The following is a 19,198-nucleotide window of genomic DNA, read 5'->3' on the forward strand; positions in this document are numbered from 1 at the left end:
TATCTGATTTAAACTGGAATATATGAGTCCCCACTGCCAGATAACCTGGGATAAACACATAATCTAGGATAAGATCCTGGGAGCAGCATGGATGGGCCTTCTGTTGCCATTCCTTTGTGGGTACCTAATCTCCTTTAAACCTGGAAGTCAGTTTTGTGCTATTGTTAATAGCTTTTTGTAAATCTTTAACACGTAAAGAGAGAATACAAAGACTTTAGAGATGTTTAGAATTAATTTCTGAATTTCAGCACTACAGAGTAGAGTAATCCAGAATATTTGAAAATATATATTTTTTTCAATTATGTCTTGGAGGGAGATTTAATGGAACAGATTTGTCTAAGATCATGAAAAACTTAGGCCAAAAGTCCACTAAGTATAACATTGGGATAGTTTCTATTTTGAAACATATTCTGAAGCAATGTTTTCGAGTTTAGAAATATTCCATATGTAGTTGCTGTCAGTGTGTGTCAGCAAGAGAAGAATGATACCCAAATGACTGACATTTCCTCCCCCTTTCTTTCTTCATGTCTGTTCTTTCCTGCTGCAAAGGAGAAGAATGGCTTGGGGAGAAATGAGAGGCCATAAGAAAATTAGATCTCTAAGGAAGACTAAAACAGAAAAACAGCCACAGGGTACATTTCTTCCCCTGTTCTGCTGCCACTGCAGCCTACATAAATATGTTTCAGACTGAAAACTATTCAGCCCAAAGCTATTCCATGTAGAAATATGCCATGTATTTGACCTTCTCATACTATTTGTTGACAAAACCTCTGAATTTAATCTGAGTTGATGCTTTCTGTTTAATGTTAAATTGTATAGATTTCATATCTTCTAATCTCTATGTTAACAATACACAACCCATGCCTCTTGCTCCAAATACCATGAGTGCATTCCCCAGTATGTCTTGACCATGGCCACCTTCATGCCAATTTTACACAGATGACTTGTTTCTTTTCTGCTGCTGACAGCAAGGAAAGTTTCTCAAGTCGCTCCTGACACGAAAAAAGCAAGGAAAGGGCAATCAATATCAGGGTTGCTGGGATAAGGAATAGAGAACTTTCTTTTCACCTTTTCCCAAGAAATCCTGGTACATATTGCTCTACGCATGCTGATGTAGGACAAGAAAGGAGGTTCTCCACTCACAGCAAGGAAGGAAGATCACTGGGAAGTGTGTGTTCACACATGCTTGTCTGCAGCTCAGATTCTGTATCAGATTAGTCCCTCTGCACCGAGCCATGTGCTAAGTCCCTTAGTAGCTGAATCAGAATACAAACAAAAGTGCTTCATTTACCAAGAATGCAAGTTCCTAGAATTATAGAATTGTAGAGTTGGCAGTGATCCTAACAGTAATCTAGTCTAGACTTTGGAGTAGTGAATGAAGTGCACAGCTGGAGTGTGCCTGACAGTCACCCAAGCGCTGTTTTAAAAACTTCTCAACAGAGGAGGGTTGCACACTTTGCAAAGTAGTCTCCTTCACTGTTGTACAACTCTTACTGTTTTGTTCAACTTTTCATATTAGCGCCCACCTTTTAGTTCCAGAGAGTTGAGCAATAAAATCCAATCCAGGTTGTCCTACATCCTACCATTTTGAAATGCTGAAATGATGTTTAGAGTAAGTTGACCAGGAACACCCTTGGACCGTTGCAAATATTCCAATGCACAGGTAGGCAATGTTGAGGCACTCCACAAGTTCTTGAGCTACTTTTCCAATCAGTCCTTAGTCTTCATAGCCAGTGATTAAGAATGATGCCAGCTGCAGCCCAACAACATATTAACATATGGAAGATGACCAGTTACCCACCCAGTTTGCGAGAATAAATTGTATATGGACCTACATAGCTTAAGAGTTGAGGCTTTTTTGCTTTGCAGATGGCAGCTTAACATGAAACGCCAGTGGTCTGAGCACAGACAGATATGCCAGACTCTGAAGATGCAATGTACTTTTATTCTTCCTACTCAAAATTGAAAATACTCAGGAACTAGTGTGCTGTTATTCTGTTTGACTGCAATGTTACAATATATGCCTGTGCCATTTGGTCAGCCCTGAACTGTAGTTGAGCATGTTGTTTGCCTGCCCACACTTGGTTGCCAAAGGGCCTGGAAGCGTGCGCATTGTGTAACCCATGTCATCTTGAATGATACTCTTTTTCTTCCCTCATTCTAATCTGGTTTGCTGTTTGTCAAGTAAGTAATTTAACTTGGGTTATTCAGATTATAAATGTTGATTCCCTTTTCCAGTCAAGTTCTCTGCGAGGTCCATATTCTTTATCTAGTGTGATTACCAGCACGTTTTGATCACAGATATTTGCTGACTCTGCAACACCCACAAAGCATCTAGGCTGGATTCTGTCTCTGATCATACTTCAGATACAATCTGGATTTGTGCCAAAAATAGTTTAATTTAAAATGTGTATTAATGCTATCAAAACTTTTGAATGAAAATTGGATAAAATCAATTGAGAAAAGGCAGTTTCTGGAGAAAAGTTTTTATAATTGTGCCAACATGAATATTGTGATGTCCATCAAATGGGACATCAGAAACTCTGCCTAAGTAGTGTCTGAAATTAATATAATACATCTTTTCAGTCCCTGTGGATACTTTGAAGTAGCAGTTGCAGAAATGCAGGGAGAAAGTTTATTTATTTCATGTCAAAAGCTTAATAATAGAAATAATAATACTAATAATAACAATAATAATTTTATTTATAGACCATCCTATCTCCCCGAAGGGACTCAGGGCGATTTCCAACAAATATGGCAAACATTCAGTGCCAAAAGAAAATCATACAAACAATTTACGTCAGGACAAGGCACATTAGAATACATAGAATATTGTAAAGCAATGTTCTTGGGTTGGAAAGATTAGCCGTTTACAAGAAAGTGACAGTTAATAGAATGGGAGTTGTCTTTTTCTACCAGAACCAAAGTCTTGGCCTAACAGAATTAATCTCTACCCGCTAGTGGGGACAAAGGTGTTCTGGGGCACACAAGGGTTTCCCATTCAAATTATCTTGGTTTTGCTACTTCAGATTAAAATAGTAGTTGCAGCACAATATTCTGTGCTTTATTATTTTTCCACCTGTTGGCTGGTATATTTTTATTTAGGAATAGAACATTAGTAAAAGTAGTGTGTAGAACTTAAGCAGAATGTGACACTGGACTTCTGCTGCCAGAACAGGGAATCTGAATCACCCTTTTGTTGCAGTTTGCTGTGTACCCCATGACTTGCTCTGAATTACTAGGGAACCTTCCAAAGCTCTTATTTGGAGAAGATGCCTGAAATCTGTGAAGAGGGCAAGAAGGAACACAACATTAGTTTTAGGTTATTGTCTGACACAATTTGTATATTCCTTGAGCAAACAGTCTCATGTTGATTAATCACCATGGAAAAGGTAATAGAGAATGTAAGTGTTATAATGGCATATTGGCTGTTATCTTCATTTCAATTTAATCTCTCTTTCAGTTTAACTGAAATATAAAATGCAGTTTCAGTGTGCATTCACTGAAGCCTAACAAGGGTAAACAAGGTAAACCTGTGCCCAACACAGTTTATGATCTTGCTTTAGAATTATATTGCCTTCTTTTGTCATACATATCAGGCAGATGCTAGCAGTTCTGTGCACAGGAAAACATATATAGCTGTATCTTAAAAGTTCAAGCTTTTCTAGATATCTAAAATAATGACAGGTGGCTTACATTTTGCCAAGCTCAAATGTCAAAAGTTCCACTTTGTAGTAGATGAAATTTGTAATTGTCTGGATTATAGGGGAAAATGTATTGTGTTTAGAAGCTATAGCTTTCACAGACTCAAATTTGCAACTAGGCATAACATCTGATTACAAAAAGTTAAAAGCCAGTGTTTTCACTGTATTTCGTTACATTTCAAAATAGCTCTCAGAAGTGTGTCGAGCTATTTCTCGGTGGAAACTATAAAAATACATGGCACATGAGGTTTATTTGAGGTTATTGCCAGCTCTTCATATCAACAATGTGAGATTTTTGTGCTCTCAGTCAGGTTGTTGTTGGAACAACATAAAAAGACCATACATATAAACAAATTTTCAGTATAAAAAGATATTCACTTAGTATATTAATCATTCTGATTTCAAATAGCAGGGTGTCTATATATCCTAAGAATTTATACCATTCTACCTAGTTCCTTTTAATTTGCTGGTTTTTCTTTCAGGTATTGAATAGTGTAGTGGTTCACTAGGGGAAAAAAGGTTCAACCCTTAATACCTTCAAACAAGACTTAAGAGATTCCCCGGGAAGGGAAAACTTCTCAAAGCTGACCAACAGCGATTATAGATAAAAGATCTCACCCACATTCTCCCACACTTCAGTGAGTTTTGCAGAGAGAGTCTTGGTTGGGGATAGTGAAGGATATTTGAAAGCCTTAATTGTGCTATGGAGATATTTTTAGGAGTGGGAGGGCATGTTTACATGTCTGAATGTAGACTTAACAATCATATCCATGGGGCAATTGCCAGAAATAGGGTGCTCCTTCCAGCTGCTATAGTACAACAGCTTGACATTTTTGACCACAATCAATTTGGCCCTTGGGGCCAAAAAAAAAAAAAACATTTCCAGGAAGGTCACCGCCAATATTTATAGTGCTGAGCTAGATGGATCAATAGTCTGACTGAATATAAACCCACTTCCCTTATGCTGATTGGGCCTTTTCACATAACATTTGTTGAAGTCACTTTAATGAGAGCAGTGTCCTGCTATTCACAGGAGGTCTGATTTGGAACATCCTTTGCCTGAGGAGCAAGTTATATGTGTATGTCTATGTCTACAATTTAATAGAAGAGGTAAGAATCTTCTCTCCAGTTTAGTTAGGAGTTTAAGGATTTGTAAACTGTAGTATAGTTCTAGCTAGAAAAAGGGACAAATTTAAGAAAATAAGGAATAGTGAATGGAGCAATGGACTTGATTTTGGATGGCGTGATTTTAATAACTTTTTAAATCATGTTTATCGGCGGGTTTTCAAACAAATATTATATTATCGATGTTTAATTTTTATACTCTATGTCTAAATGTTCTTTTATGTTTATGTTTTAATTTGGTTAGGTTAATTTATAGTTATATGTTATTGTCTTGTTATTATCTTTTAGTTTTCACATGTATGTACAGCATTTAATTTTGCCTTTATAATGTTGGAAACCGCTTTGAGTTCCCTTAGGGGGAGAAAAGCAGTATATAAATATAGTAAATAAATAATCAATAGTTAATTTTTAAACCTTGCATTCAAGCTTAAGAAGTATTATACATTTTTTTTCATATTTGCATAAAGTGAAGAAAATAACTAAGACACTCCAGTACAATAAGACTCCTGTAACCACGGAACTTATATCTGTGATTTTGTTTAATTATGCCCAGGGAGAAATGGGTCTCTAGGAATTTAATAAGTTCTCTGAGTGATTCTATCCTGTACTTCCCCCAGAAGTTACCATAGAGTCATCCTGAATAACCTAGCAGATTTCTAGAAAAGACATAGCTAGGAATTTTTAGATCCTCCAGGGTGATCTTATAATATAGCTTTTCTTTTTAGTGATCTTATAGTATGCCAGGACTGTAATTCAGGTAATTTAATAATGTTTGGTTATACCTGTGGTTTCAGGTAAATATGATCCAGCTGGGACAAATCCCTTGTGGATTTGGAGGTCTCCATATTTTTTGTGGTGTAGGCTTCATTAGTTTTTTTCTGATAAAGGTTATAGCACTTCACTGTTCAGAGAAAGCCATCCTTTTTCTTCCAGCTGTAGCTTACATTGTGGTGATGACTAATACAAGGAATGCTGTTTGGATGTGCCTGCAATGTTGGAAGATGAGCAAGTGATGTGTTCAGCTTTCTCTATGCATCAACTCTTAGCTTGTCAAAAGTATTTCATGTTTGAAAAAGGAATGGTCCACTCTCATGAGACACCTTCTAACATTTTTTTTTTCATTTTCTTCTACTAAGATATTTGTCTCTCCATATTTTGACAGGAAGCTTTCAGATTGTGTTTTAGTGCTTTAGTCTTTAAATGCAGAATTTTCACTAGGCACGTATTAACATAAACGTTATTACCTATTAAGGTTTACTTTACTGTGTTTTTTTTAACAGGGAAATCATCTTTGACTATTCAATTTGTGGAAGGCCAATTTGTTGATTCATATGATCCTACCATAGAGAACAGTAAGTAACTAAAGTATTTTCACAGGCGTGCAAAAAAGAGATCTTTCCTAACAACTTGCCCGTTATTTAAAATCACATTGTTCCACCATTGTACCTTCCAGGTTGATTTGGAAATTATTCTAGTCTGTAGTTGGATATTAAAAAAGAGAGCACTTTCCAAAACGTATTTGCTTCAATACTGAGAGCAACATTCTGTGCTGCTCTCAAAACAATCTCTTTCTGCCCATGCTTAGTTAACAGTGAATCCACTCAGTGTTGCATAGAGTGACTAGGACTATAAACTAGGGTGTTCCTGGATCTATACATGAGAGTAAGCTTGGAACTCTTTCTTAATATGTACATTATAAGCTGACTTTGCGGCTATTTGAATCATTTCCTACTCCTTCTCGGAAAACAGTAAAGGTGTGGCTGTGAAACCAGCGTTGTTGCAGACAATGATTAACTGGAAGTGAAGGAATCTTTCAGACTTCCAGATGTTTTGGACTGCAACTCCCAGCATGTTTAATCCTTGGCTATACTGAATTAGGGCAGCAAGAATATATAGCTTTGTAGCATTGGAAGGTTCATAAATCCCACCCCGTGCATAACTAGATATCCTCCAGATACATTGGATTGCAGTTCTATCATCCCCAGGCAAAAAAGCAGTTGCCATGCTGGCTTGTTATTATAGCGATTGTTGTAACCCATTGCTGAGTAGTACACGTTTGGGTAAGGCTGATCGTGGAGCTATTTTAAAAGCATACCAGATGTCACTGAAATGGAACCACTTGCAAACATAAAAATAGTTCTGTGACCTGTTCTTTATTCATATTAGTTCTTAAACTCATTGGATCTAAGACTCTGTTAAGTTTAAAACTGCATCCGAAAAAGTGCATTTAATGGATATATTAAGCTCATTGTGATGATGATATACATGAGCTATCCTCAGTCTTCCTTTAAAAATAGACACTCTAAATAAATGCAATAAAATACCTGATTAGGAAGTATTATTATCCATGACTATATTCATTTTAAAGCAGATTATTTTTACATTGGTATTAAGCAAATGCGCAGCGGCTTAAATCACTGAGCTGCTGAAATTGCTGACCAAAAGGTTGGTGGTTCAAATCCAGGTATCAGGGAGAGCTCCTGTTGTTAGCCCCAGCTTCTGCCAATCTAGCAGTTTGAAAACATGCAAATGTGAGTAGATCAATAGATACCACTTCTTTGGGAAGGTAATGGCACTCCATGTAGTCATGCTGGCCAGGAACTCTTTAAAAACACTAAAATGCCTTTCTCTCATTTGTCTAGCATTCACAAAGCTGATTACAGTAAATGGACAAGAATATCACCTTCAAGTAGTTGACACAGCTGGGCAGGTATGTGATCTTCGCAACCTTGCTAGATTTTCCAGTGTTAATACCTTCTGATTGGCATGATTGTACAGAAGACCTAGAAGAGGAAGCAGCAGGGTTTGAGACTTTTTTCAGGTGAAAATAGGTCTGAATTTCCCCTGCAGCAGGCGTGGAATCCATCCCAACCCTGGAGGTCCACATCACCCAGTTTTTAAGATGCTCCAGGAGGCTTCAATAGATTATTTCTGCCATTTTGGGCAACCGGAAAGACATTGTATCACTCATATTTACCTTTGGGTATTGGTTATTTTGCATTTTGCAGCCTTCCCCACTCCATAAAAGCATTTGTAACTTTTGCAGAGCACGGCAGGTCATGGAGTTTCACTAGATCACCCAAGGATCTCATGCTTGGGCTGTATGTTTCCCACCCCACTATACTGTCTGGTTGCAGTTTGCATGAAATTTGGAGAGAAACAAGCAGTGGGTTAAACCATTGAGCTGCTGAACTTACTTACCAAAAGGTTGCAGGTTCAAATCCGGGGAGTGGCATGAGCTACGGCTGTTAGCCCCAGCTTCTGCCAACCTAGTAGTTTGAAAACATGCAATTGTGAGAGGATTAATAGGTACCACTTCAGCAGGAAGGTAACGGCGCTCCATGCAGTCATGCTGGCCACATGACCTTGGAGGTGTCTATGGACAACGCCGACTCTTCGGCTTAGATATGGAGATGAGTTGGACATGACTGGACTCAATGTCAGGGGAAAACCTTTACCTTTACTATTTCTTGTTAATTGTCCTAAGTATTGTGTAAGCATCATAAGCGCAGAATGTAATTTTGTACATACTAATAAAACCAACACAAAACATAAAAATCATTAGAAAGAGAAAAACAAAAAAAAAATCAAAATACTAGTTGAGCCCCCTTATCTGAATACCTGAAACCCTCCAAAATCCAAAGCTTTTTTGCTTTCAGCCAGTTCTGGATTATTTTTTTAAAAAGGTATGATGTGGGAATCTGAGGGTTGAAAGAGACATTATGTTCTATGTGCCATTTGCGGTCCATCTTTGGTGTAAGGCTACTGTTATACCTGGATTATAGGCCCCTAGAAATTGTTAGTGATAAATTACCTTTTAGCCAAAAAATCTTTTAAAATGTACATAACACCAATGAACATGAGTAGATTATCTCATTTATTGTTTTTTATAAGCAGAAATATAGTACTGTAGAAACAGTCTATTTTGTTGCACCATATAAAGCTTATAGGTAACTTTTAAGAGCACTGCATATGAAGTAAGGTTAATAGTTCTCAGATTTCAATGTACCTCCATCATAACTGCTAATTGTAAACAGAAGAGTGAAAGAGCATGCCATGCCAATATAATGTCAATTTTCCCAGATGATGTCTTGTGTTTTCCGCTGGGCCATTTGCTGCTGTTTTAAACTTTCATATAGGAATTGTAATCCTTCAGCTATGCAAGGAATTCACAAGAACGCAAGACAGAGCCATGAAAGGATGTTGGTACATGTACATTCATGCATGGCATTTTAACAATGCAAGGATTAAACGTGCTTAATCTTAACCCGGTTCTTCAAGCTTATCCGTAAGCTTCTTTGGGCACAAAACATTAACATGCACCTTTTTATCTCCCAACAGGATGAATATTCAATATTTCCTCAGACTTACTCTATAGACATTAATGGCTACATTCTTGTTTACTCAGTCACATCAATAAAAAGGTATGCCTGACTTCTTATTTTGGCTCTTCAGACTTTTCCCCTCAGTTGTTGTTAGACTGCAATTCCCACCAGCTCTAAAGGTCTGGTGCTGAGGCATGATGAAACTTGGAAGTTTTTATCATCCATATGCTTTGCATTCTTTCTCTGAAGCAGTAGAAAATTCGAAAACGCAAACACAAATATGCTTTAATGTTTTCTTTTGTTTAATGTTTAGATATACTTAAGAACTATATTGAGTTGCTCATTTCTGTGAGTTTTTATATTGCTTTTGTGGCAAGGCATTACTTCATATACTCCTTTATACATGTAGAAATTGTAGGGTTTAAAAAAAAAAACCATCCCAAAAATCTGGGTCAGCTTATCCATGAGTCAATGTGGGTGCTGTATCTTAACTATTATCCTAAAAAGGAACTATGCTTTTCTCTTGAGTAGAGTGGTGAAGGTTGTGCAATAATAATTGCTTAAAAATCTCTTGTTTCTGCAGAGCTGTAGTATAACATGCTGTGCTTTGAGTAGAGGCTGTCACATTATTGTCATTTTCAGTTGCAGTCAGTGGTACCAGGCAGTATTGTTGTGCTATGTTGTGCACGGATGCAGACCAGTCAGATGCTTGAAAGTTAGAGCATCTGACATTGCCTTAGTTAATCTGCTACTGTTACACAGACATTGTGTATTCTGTGGGTATCCTTTATTTTTAAGTAGAGAGGATTTATCTAATCAAACAAATATAGGCCCAATATAATTCAGGATCTGAAAAAATGGAATGTGTAGTTCCTGTCATTTTCCATACTCATATTAAGGTGAAAAGTGAAGAAAGGCAGTTTGCTTCAGACCAGAATAGTCCACTAATTTGCTGCTAGCCTTTCTTGCCTCCTGAAAGAGAAACCTTGGCACCATCTCAAAGCAATTAAGTGATTGAGAATCTAAGGCATATTACTGTGGACAGGAGATTGCTAATGGGATCGAGAGACTTTCACCTTTAGCCCAATCACTTAGGAAGTCATCCTGTGGCATTACTGACCTACAAGTGTCCAGAGACCTGTGTAAAGTGAGAGGGCAGCTTTGATCCATTTACCGTATGCGTTTAGGGCTTGGACAGATCTCCTTACTAGTGGGCAGTGTTTGTGAACATATCCTACCAGCCAGCAGAGGGCAAGAATCTTAATAGGCTGCATAACCTTGTGTTCTTGTGTTAATATTAAGGCATTCTCCTGAGGTGGAAATTTCCTTTGCTTGAGCTTCATTTTCTGCAATGGGACACAATTATCACTTTCTCATATGTGTGTGTTCTTGGCTGCAGGGTGGCAGGAAAATAATTTACTTTATCATAAAAAGATTTAAAAATAGATTTCTTGTGTAGCAAGATTGCTAAGCGTGTGTATAGTCTTTATAAAAATATTGATGTCATATTTTTTAAAAGTTTCCAAGCTAATATGCTGAAAACTTTGAACTTTGTTTAGAAGTCTTGAGTGCAGAAACTGCTTCCCACTAATCCCACCTTATTTTAAAAGACCCCACATGCTGTGAGTCTCAAGAGCTGTGTTTTTGGATAGCAAAGATTAGCGTGCTTAGTATCCCTCGTCAAATAAGGATGTTTCTGATCTTCTCTACTTTTGCCTTCAAGCTATGAAAGTTGTGTCCTGTCCCTCCTGGCATTGAATCATAAGCTATCCATGGAATGGGGCAAATTTAGCTCATAAACCACTTTTTTTATGAACCTTGACACTGCTATCTGACTTAACCTTGTCCTGCACTCAGTTATCACCATGATACTTGTTGCATCCCAGTCTTATTTAGTATTCCTATTGTGTTTAGTTTATAGGTTGTGAGCCCTAAAATAGGGGTAGGTAGTGTTTGGTCCTTAGGTTATTAGGCTTTAGCTTTTCCTCCTCTGTCTCCATAGGCTATGCTGGCAAATTCAGTTCCCCAGCTTGATACACTCCAGATTCTCTAGGAATTATGGGAATAGTACTCTAACAAGCATGTGAACAGTTTCAACAGAAAGGAGTAAACCATGAAAATGAACAAAATCTGGCTAATAGTATTTAAAAAAAACCTCTAAAATGAGGACAGTAAATAAAGAACAACACTTAGAAAACAGGTCAATTCCAGACAAGAATCGGTCAGGGCCAGCTAACACATCACAGATATATAAACCTCACTTGCCTAGCTTCCAATAGACTTCATAACCTGTGAGGATGCCTGCCATAGATGTGGGCAAAACATCAGGAGAGAATGCCTCTGGAGCATGGCCATACAGCCTGGTAAACTCACAGCAACCCAGTAGTCTAACACATCAGAAGGTGTCAGATTGGAGAAGGCTGTTCTACCTTGCTTTTGCCTCTGCTTTTGCAAACCTGACATAATCTCATCTCAGTTTTCATGCTATGTTTCAAGATAGTTTATACTGTGAACAAATCAGGTCTTGCTTGCAGCGCAGGCAGTGAGAAACACTACGAATCCCCGAGTACTTGTTGTCCAAAGGGTAAAGAGGAACACTATTGATCCTCATCCATTTATATTGAGGTGGAAGGCAAATGAGAGAGCAACAGCTGGTGATTTCAGATACACACTACAAACTTGGTGTGTTGGGAGGAGCTGAGGCCATAAAAGCTTGTGTTGACAGTTCTTTCTATTCTTGTTTCACCTTTTAATTATTGGTTAATTTTGAAAGATGATTGGGAGTGGGAGTTTAAAGCATCAGTGTTATCAAATGCAAACATTGCAATACATACACACAGGAGAGAATGATGATGTTAATTTGACAGATTTGTGAATAGGAAAAGTAAAGTATGTTCAGGCCTTTTTTGTGAATTGTTTTTAGATCGCACCATGATCTGTTGGAATTCGGATATTTCGGTTATTGTTTTCCATTTCAGTGGCTATCAAGCCACCACAATGACAAGTTTCTAGTTTTCTCTTTTTCTATTTGCTCCTCTAAAATGAACTCCTGACCCAATTGACTGGCAATAATCTGGTTTTCAATCCTTCATGTTCAAGGTCACATGTCTGCATAAACTCTAGTGTGGTTGTGCAACTCATTGTCATGTTGATGGATATTGTGCAAGGGAATTTCCCAGTGGATTATGCAACTGGTCTACATGGAAAGCCCCCCCCCCCCCCTACTCTGACTTTGCAATTTAAATGTTTAGCCATCATGTGCTTTAAAGCTCAACACTGTAACTCCTTTATTATTTAAAAAAAATCACATTCACACCTCTTGTCACTGAAAAAAGGAAATCCAGGCTTCAGTTTTTCATTTTCAGTTCAATTTAAATTATTGTGCTAAAAACATTACTAGAAAGAAAATAAAAATCCCATCCACAATTTCAATCACCCCACCCCCTGCGCTTATATTTTACTTATGGGAGAAGAAATTATGAGTTTTGGAAAAGCTCCCATCTCTACACCCCTCACACAGTGAAAGCAAAGAAGCCAAGGTTACAAAAGAAATACACACAAAGGGAAGATGCAAGATACAAAGACATTGATATTCAAATAGGTTCATAAAGTCGCATGCAGATATAGTTGCTGTAGTGGGTCTACTACTTTAATCCTCATTTGGATGGAGCAGGGTGGGCTATATTTTGAATAATTAATACTGCATTGCTTTGAATAATTAATCCCTCAAAAACCGTACAACATAATTCAATAGAAGTCAAAGTAATTTTATTCTTTAGAGACTGTAACACTGCCACTGTAACAAGCATTGTAATATATTGTAATAGCCCCTACTTCAGGCTGGAAAAAAAATCTTACTGAAATATTCTAAAATTAGTTAAATATAATTACCAGCAACATAATCCTTGATGTTTTTCTGCCCTGTTTTTAGGTAGTCCACTTTTGAGCCTCTCTTCTTCCTTCAATCACTTGCACTCTTCCACTCTGTCTTTTAACTTATTTCAAATTCTTATTTACCTCCATAGTTTATTTTATTTTCCATGTGTCCCTCCTTTCGTTGGTCTCCCTTCCTCTTAGGTTCTCATTCTCACATCTTTTTGTCCAACCACCTTGTTTTGTCTGGCCTGTCTTCTGTATCTATTCTCTGATCCGCCACGTGTCTCTACTCTCATGTCGTTCCATTTCTGCTCTTCCTCAGTTCCAGGTTTTTGGTCTTTTCTTTAGTGAACCCGTTTTTCCTTGTGCTGTCCCTTTATTTTGTTCACAGAGAGGCCTCCTTTTATTGCATGTGCACCATGAGGCAGCATTCCATGATTCTCTTTCTCCTCCATCTTCCCTTCTCTTCTTTGATGACTGTCATGCTTATCAGTACAACTGCCACATGTCTCTTAGGTTAAAAACTCAAGGATGGTAGCAGAGTCAGTGAGGAGCAAATGAAAACACTACTATCACCCTTCTACTGTTGCCCCTACAATTACACTTTCATTGGGAGAAAAGGTTGTGACTCGCATCCCCACCCCACCAAACATGTAATTAACACAATTGCTATTAGTACATATCTCTGGTTTGTGTGCCATAGAAACTTCCTTGAGGGTTCAGTAGAGTGAAAGTTGCATCTGGCATTGATCTTTACGGAATTACTTGTGGGCTGGGTAGAAATGTTAGGGCGGTGCAACATTGGAGAGTGTGTATGATGTCATCCTTTTATTTTGCAGTTTTGAAGTGATTAAAGTTATCCATGGCAAGTTATTGGATATGGTGGGAAAAGTCCAGTAAGTAGTAAGACTCTCATTTCATTCCATATTTCATTATGGTATCATATTACTCCTCACACAGTAATTTTTGCTCTGAGAGTGATGTGTGGGTTTTTTCTTCTTCTACAGGATCCCCATTATGTTGGTTGGAAATAAAAAAGACCTGCATATGGAACGGTATGTAATTTTCTTCTCAGGAATATTACGATTCTATTTTAAGCCTGTTAAAAGCTAAAATGTACTGAAGCACTTAGAGTGGAATAGTCCACACATAGGCAGCAGATGATCAAGTCATGAAATGTTCCTGCCAGTGACTGCCTTTTCTTACGATATATTATCTCGGATAAATATATGCTTCAGAAGATTCTTGCTCCTTGTTTGCCTACACTTGTAAATTCTCCTAAGTTTGGAACACGGGCAAGTCGCTGACCTACTTAATTGCAGACAAGTATGACAGAGCCAAGAATGTACTATATTTAGCACATTTGTGTCCTGCCCTTCTTCCAAGGTTCCCAGAGCAGTCTGTCTGGGTTACCCCAGTTCATCCTTGCAGCCACCCAGTAGAATGAATTAGGTTGCTGGATTCACCTAGTGAGCTCCATGGGACAAACAGAGATGTTACTTACTGCCTTGATGCTTTAGGGAATTGGTGTACTATGCCTGTGTGCCCATGCACTCTTAATTTTGCTTCAGAAGAGAAGAGTGCCTCCCCCTGTAACCTCATAACTGTAATCATGGGCATTTAAGATATTTGCAAGGGTTGAGTGTGACCCAGGATAACGGCCAAAATATTTAAGTGTTTTAAATTTAAACCACACTACAGAAATTTAATGATTGATAACTAAGTTGATTTAAATTTGTATAAGGCTTCCTTGCACTGGTAATAAATAGTCAAGTACTTAACCATTTAATAATATTTAGATACTAGCCAAAGCTTTACTATTAGCCATTTTACCTGTTCCATTTTTTTCCAGCTTTTCCTCATTCTTGTCCCTTAATGTACTCTCTCTGTACTTCTGATAGAGGACAAGCGCCCGTGCCTGTCCAGGTGTCTGGCTTCTTTGGTTACATGGATCCTCCTGAATTTGAGCCTTTCCCCATGCTCATAGCAAAGACTGTAAAAAGAGTTCTGGCAAACAGATGTGTAGTCTGTGTTGCTCTTTAGGCCCACTGTTTCTTGTGTTGCAGTGGCACTTCAGAGGATATAAAAACACTCTGAATTTCTGGGTTGTTGTAGGTGTTTTGGGCTATATGGCCATGTTCTAGAAGCACTCTCTCCTGTCATTTCACCTGCATCTATGGCAAGCATCCTCAGAAGATGCTTGCCATAGATGCAGGTGAAACATCAGAGGAGAATGCTTCTAGAACATGGCCATATAGCTCGAAAAACCTACAACAACCCAGTGATTCCAGCCATGAAAGCCTTCGACAATACTCTAAATTTTGGCCAGAGTATTGTTCATGTAGCCACCTAAAACCACCTGTTGTTTGAATATTTCTTCACCTCCTCCTGTTATCGGGAACACAAAATGCTTCTTGGAAAGGAGTCCTGTGCTCACTGGTAGAGCACTCCAGTAATAGAGCCTTTGATCTACCCCTGGGCCTTGCCAAGCTCTGTCCACAAGGACAAGAGGGAGGCACTCCTTTGGCAACACATGGCACTCCATGCAGGCATCCCTCCCCAATTGAATTTCCTTCCCATTACAGTTACAGTAAGAGGCGTAAATAATGCCAGTGTTTGAGCCAGCCTAATTTCTGTCAGGGAAAGGATTGGTGTTTGGCCAGGTTCTGGATTCACAGCTCATCCTGCTCTGGCTCCAGCAGACTCATTTTCCCACTTCCTTGCAGTTGGGGTCCTGGGTTCAGAGGGGAGACTTATTTTAAGCCGCCTTGAGCCCTCTCCTGGATAGAGAAAGGCAGGGTATAAATAGGGTAAATTATATATTTCTAAAATGGCTGGGTTTGTGAATTGGAGACTGAATTTCCCAGTCCAAGGATAGACTTTTTTCTCCAACCATGCCCACTGTTTTCTTGTCTCATGGAATCTAATATAAAAAAGAAACCAAGACAAGATAATTCCATTTTTTCACAGTATTCTCAATGGCGAGAATGTTATCAAATTCCATACCTCCTCAACAACTGATGCATTCTTTTGTGAGAATGTTGCAAATTTTATTCTTGAGATTAGTCATTTTTAATTATGCCTTTTATTTTTTTTTCTTGATATATATGTCTGTGTTGGGTTTTTGTAACTGGATGCCAATACAGGCTGTTGTTGTTGTTAATATAAAGAAGAGCTATTTCCAACTATTCCCTTACTTGGATTATTTGTATGCTATAGCAGTAGAATTCACCTGAACCCTCTACTAGTCCCACTTGCTAATTGGTTATTTTAAAAAAATCGTCATTCAGTACTTTACTTAACACATTTCTAAATTGCTTATTTTCTGCAAGGGATCATGGTATTAATATATTTTAGATTAGAATGAAATTTTTAATTGTGGTAGTCGACAAAAGATTCAAAGTTGCCTTTTCTGCAGTAATGCTCTTTTAAAAAAAAGTTATTCCAAGCACTGTACATTTCAGGATGACCGGGTATGCGAGACATCCATTCTGTGAATGAGCATGGCCTTTACGCAGTTGCTATTCCAAGTCACTCTGCCCAAAATAACACACAGCAGAGTTCTTGTTAGGCTGTTGTAATGCATAACTGGAGACAGTGCCTAAGTACTTGGTGCCAAACAGATGTGGCCATCACTACAGCTTTAATGTCACTGTGCACTTTGAATGAGCTTTCGTTTTTAGTGCTTGCCTTCCAACAGTACACTTACCTCACACTCTTTTCGAAACTAGATAGTTGCAGATTATTTCTTTAATGAATGTAAGTAGAATTGTCTCCATGAGATATTGGTTATTTCAAAAGATTGAATGCACATGCATTGACAATACTGCCTGATTTATTTTCCAGCAATCACAAGCTGGATCTTTAAAACAACAACAACAGCACTTTATTTCTACCCCACCACCATCTCCCATGGTGACTCGGGGCAGATGCCATACCTAAAACACATAATACATAAAATAAAATTACATCAACATGGAAACAATAATAACATTACATAAACGAGGTATATAAATTGGATAAAACTACCTCTATTAAAATAAGATCAGTTAAAAGATCCCTGTAATCAATACAGCAGGCCAGCTGAATGCACAGAATGTAGATATAAAGTGCTAAGTGATTGACAATCAGTTCTGGTTACTGTTTAAACGTTATCATTTTAAAGTTGGCTTAATCGCTCTTCTTCCCCTCCTCCACTCAGGGTGATCAGCTATGAAGAAGGGAAAGCTTTAGCAGAATCCTGGAATGCAGCTTTCTTGGAATCCTCCGCTAAAGAAAACCAGGTAACACATTTAACCAGATTGGCCTCAGGAATTGCAGTTGAAGTATGTACTTCTAAGGTAGCATTTCCCAAACTCCTTCCCAAATGTGTTCAGATGATGAAGTTTGTGGTCCAACACATCTAGAAGGCATCCAAGCAGGCAGGAAAATGGGAAAGGAGCTTCCTACAACCTGCTTAAGAGTCATTTGTGGAAAGGCCATTGCTTGGGTGTTTGCATCTCATTGAGTGATTATTATGAAGTGTCACCAAATGATGAAAGCTTCAGACAACATTAATACCCCTGTCACAACTGCAGTCACTTGATTATAGCTACTTAAAACTGCAGATGAGATCAATAGAAAAAGGGGGACAGGATGGGAGGCTAGATAAATTTGTACTTTTCTTCACAAACCAGTGGTTCCCAACCTTGCATTGTTAAGAACCTACCTCTAGAATGATACAAATCAAAACAAAAACCAGATGCTAAAGGGAAAAATGAGTCAGTTACTATCTTTGAGAACTAGAGATGTCTATTCTAATGGGCCTAGGTCAACAGTTTGTTTACAATATTTTGAATGATATTTTTGAAGTTTTTTGAGGGTCAGTCTATTTTATTGCTATATTACGTTATTTCGCATGATGTCCTTGTAAAAAGCTACATGCTTTGATAGCCTTCATGGATGATGTAATACAATGGGTCCTCGCTATCTACTGAGGTTTAGTTCAAGGACCCCATGTGGATACCAAAACTCATGGATGCTCAAGTCCCATTATATCAGTGGTTCCCAATCTTTTTTTGACCAGGAACCGTTTTGACATTAATACCAAAAGGGTTATTTGGGGTGCTGATTCAGAACACTGCATTGGATAGACCACTTCAGCTCTAGTTTCTGATACAGAACATACACCATCTAGTAGTCGCCATCTGCCCATCTACAGTAAACCATATTTAATAAGCTTCAGCGCTATAAGCGGGTTTTGTGAGACCAATCGCTCTCGTTGCAACGGTGTGGTAACGGTGAGCCAGTTCTTGCAAACCACTGGTGGTCTATGGATCACAGGTTGGGAACCACTGCCATAGACCAATACTGAGCTAGTTTACTTTTAAGTTGCAGCACTAGAGTGGACTTGCCAGCATAAATTAAAATCCCTTTCATTTTCTAGCATGAGAACATCAGCTAAGAATAATATTTAGAACCTTCAACTTTAAAGCCACTAGCATATGGAATCATATAGCTGGAAGGAACATCTAGTCCAGGCCTCTTCAACCTTCAGTCCTCTGGTTGTTTTGGACTTCAGCTCCCAGAATTCCTTACCAATGAACAGGCTTCTCGGAGTTGGAGGCACAAACACCTGGAGGCCTGGAGGTTGAAGAGGCCTGATCTAGTCCAACCCCATACCATGCAGAATATACAGATAAAATGCTCCTAAAAGATTGTCATCAAGCCTCTGTTTAAAGACCTCCAACGAAGGAGAGTCCATCACCTAAGGCAGCCAACTGCTGTTGAACATTACTTATAATAAAAAAATTCTTCAATGTAAACAAGGTGGCAAATTGCAACAGTCACACTTGGCTTAAGCAGAGTTATTTCTCCCACCTTGGACATTTCACAGATATATAAACCTCACTTGCCTAGTTTCCAACAGACCTCACAACCTCTGAGGATGCCTGGCATAGATGTGGGCGAAACATCAGGAGAGAATGCTTCTGGAACATGGCCATACAGCCCAGAAAATTCAGAGCAACCCAGTGATTCCAGCCATGAAAGCCTTCGACAATACATATATATAATTTGTGCTTAGAAAACTATTGTCATAATGAGACACTGTGCACATCTAGCATTAAATTGGACACTATACAGTTAATTGTCATGTTACCACTTAACTGTACTGCGTCTCTTATAAAG

At 38.3% G+C, this 19,198-nt stretch overlaps 1 protein-coding gene across 1 annotated transcript in view; it reads left to right on the forward strand.

Moving 5' to 3' along the window:
* Positions 1-19,198, forward strand: part of RHEB (Ras homolog, mTORC1 binding) — a 33,640-nt gene that overhangs the window by 10,456 nt on the left and 3,986 nt on the right. Inside the window, exons 2-7 of the mRNA XM_060782614.2 lie at positions 6,110-6,181; positions 7,472-7,539; positions 9,171-9,253; positions 13,870-13,926; positions 14,038-14,085; positions 17,232-17,313. Of these exons, the coding sequence (XP_060638597.1) occupies positions 6,110-6,181; positions 7,472-7,539; positions 9,171-9,253; positions 13,870-13,926; positions 14,038-14,085; positions 17,232-17,313 (410 nt within the window). The remainder of the gene's footprint in view (positions 1-6,109; positions 6,182-7,471; positions 7,540-9,170; positions 9,254-13,869; positions 13,927-14,037; positions 14,086-17,231; positions 17,314-19,198) is intronic.

This window comes from Anolis sagrei, chromosome 6, assembly GCF_037176765.1.
Source record: "Anolis sagrei isolate rAnoSag1 chromosome 6, rAnoSag1.mat, whole genome shotgun sequence".
Lineage (NCBI taxonomy): Eukaryota > Metazoa > Chordata > Lepidosauria > Squamata > Dactyloidae > Anolis > Anolis sagrei.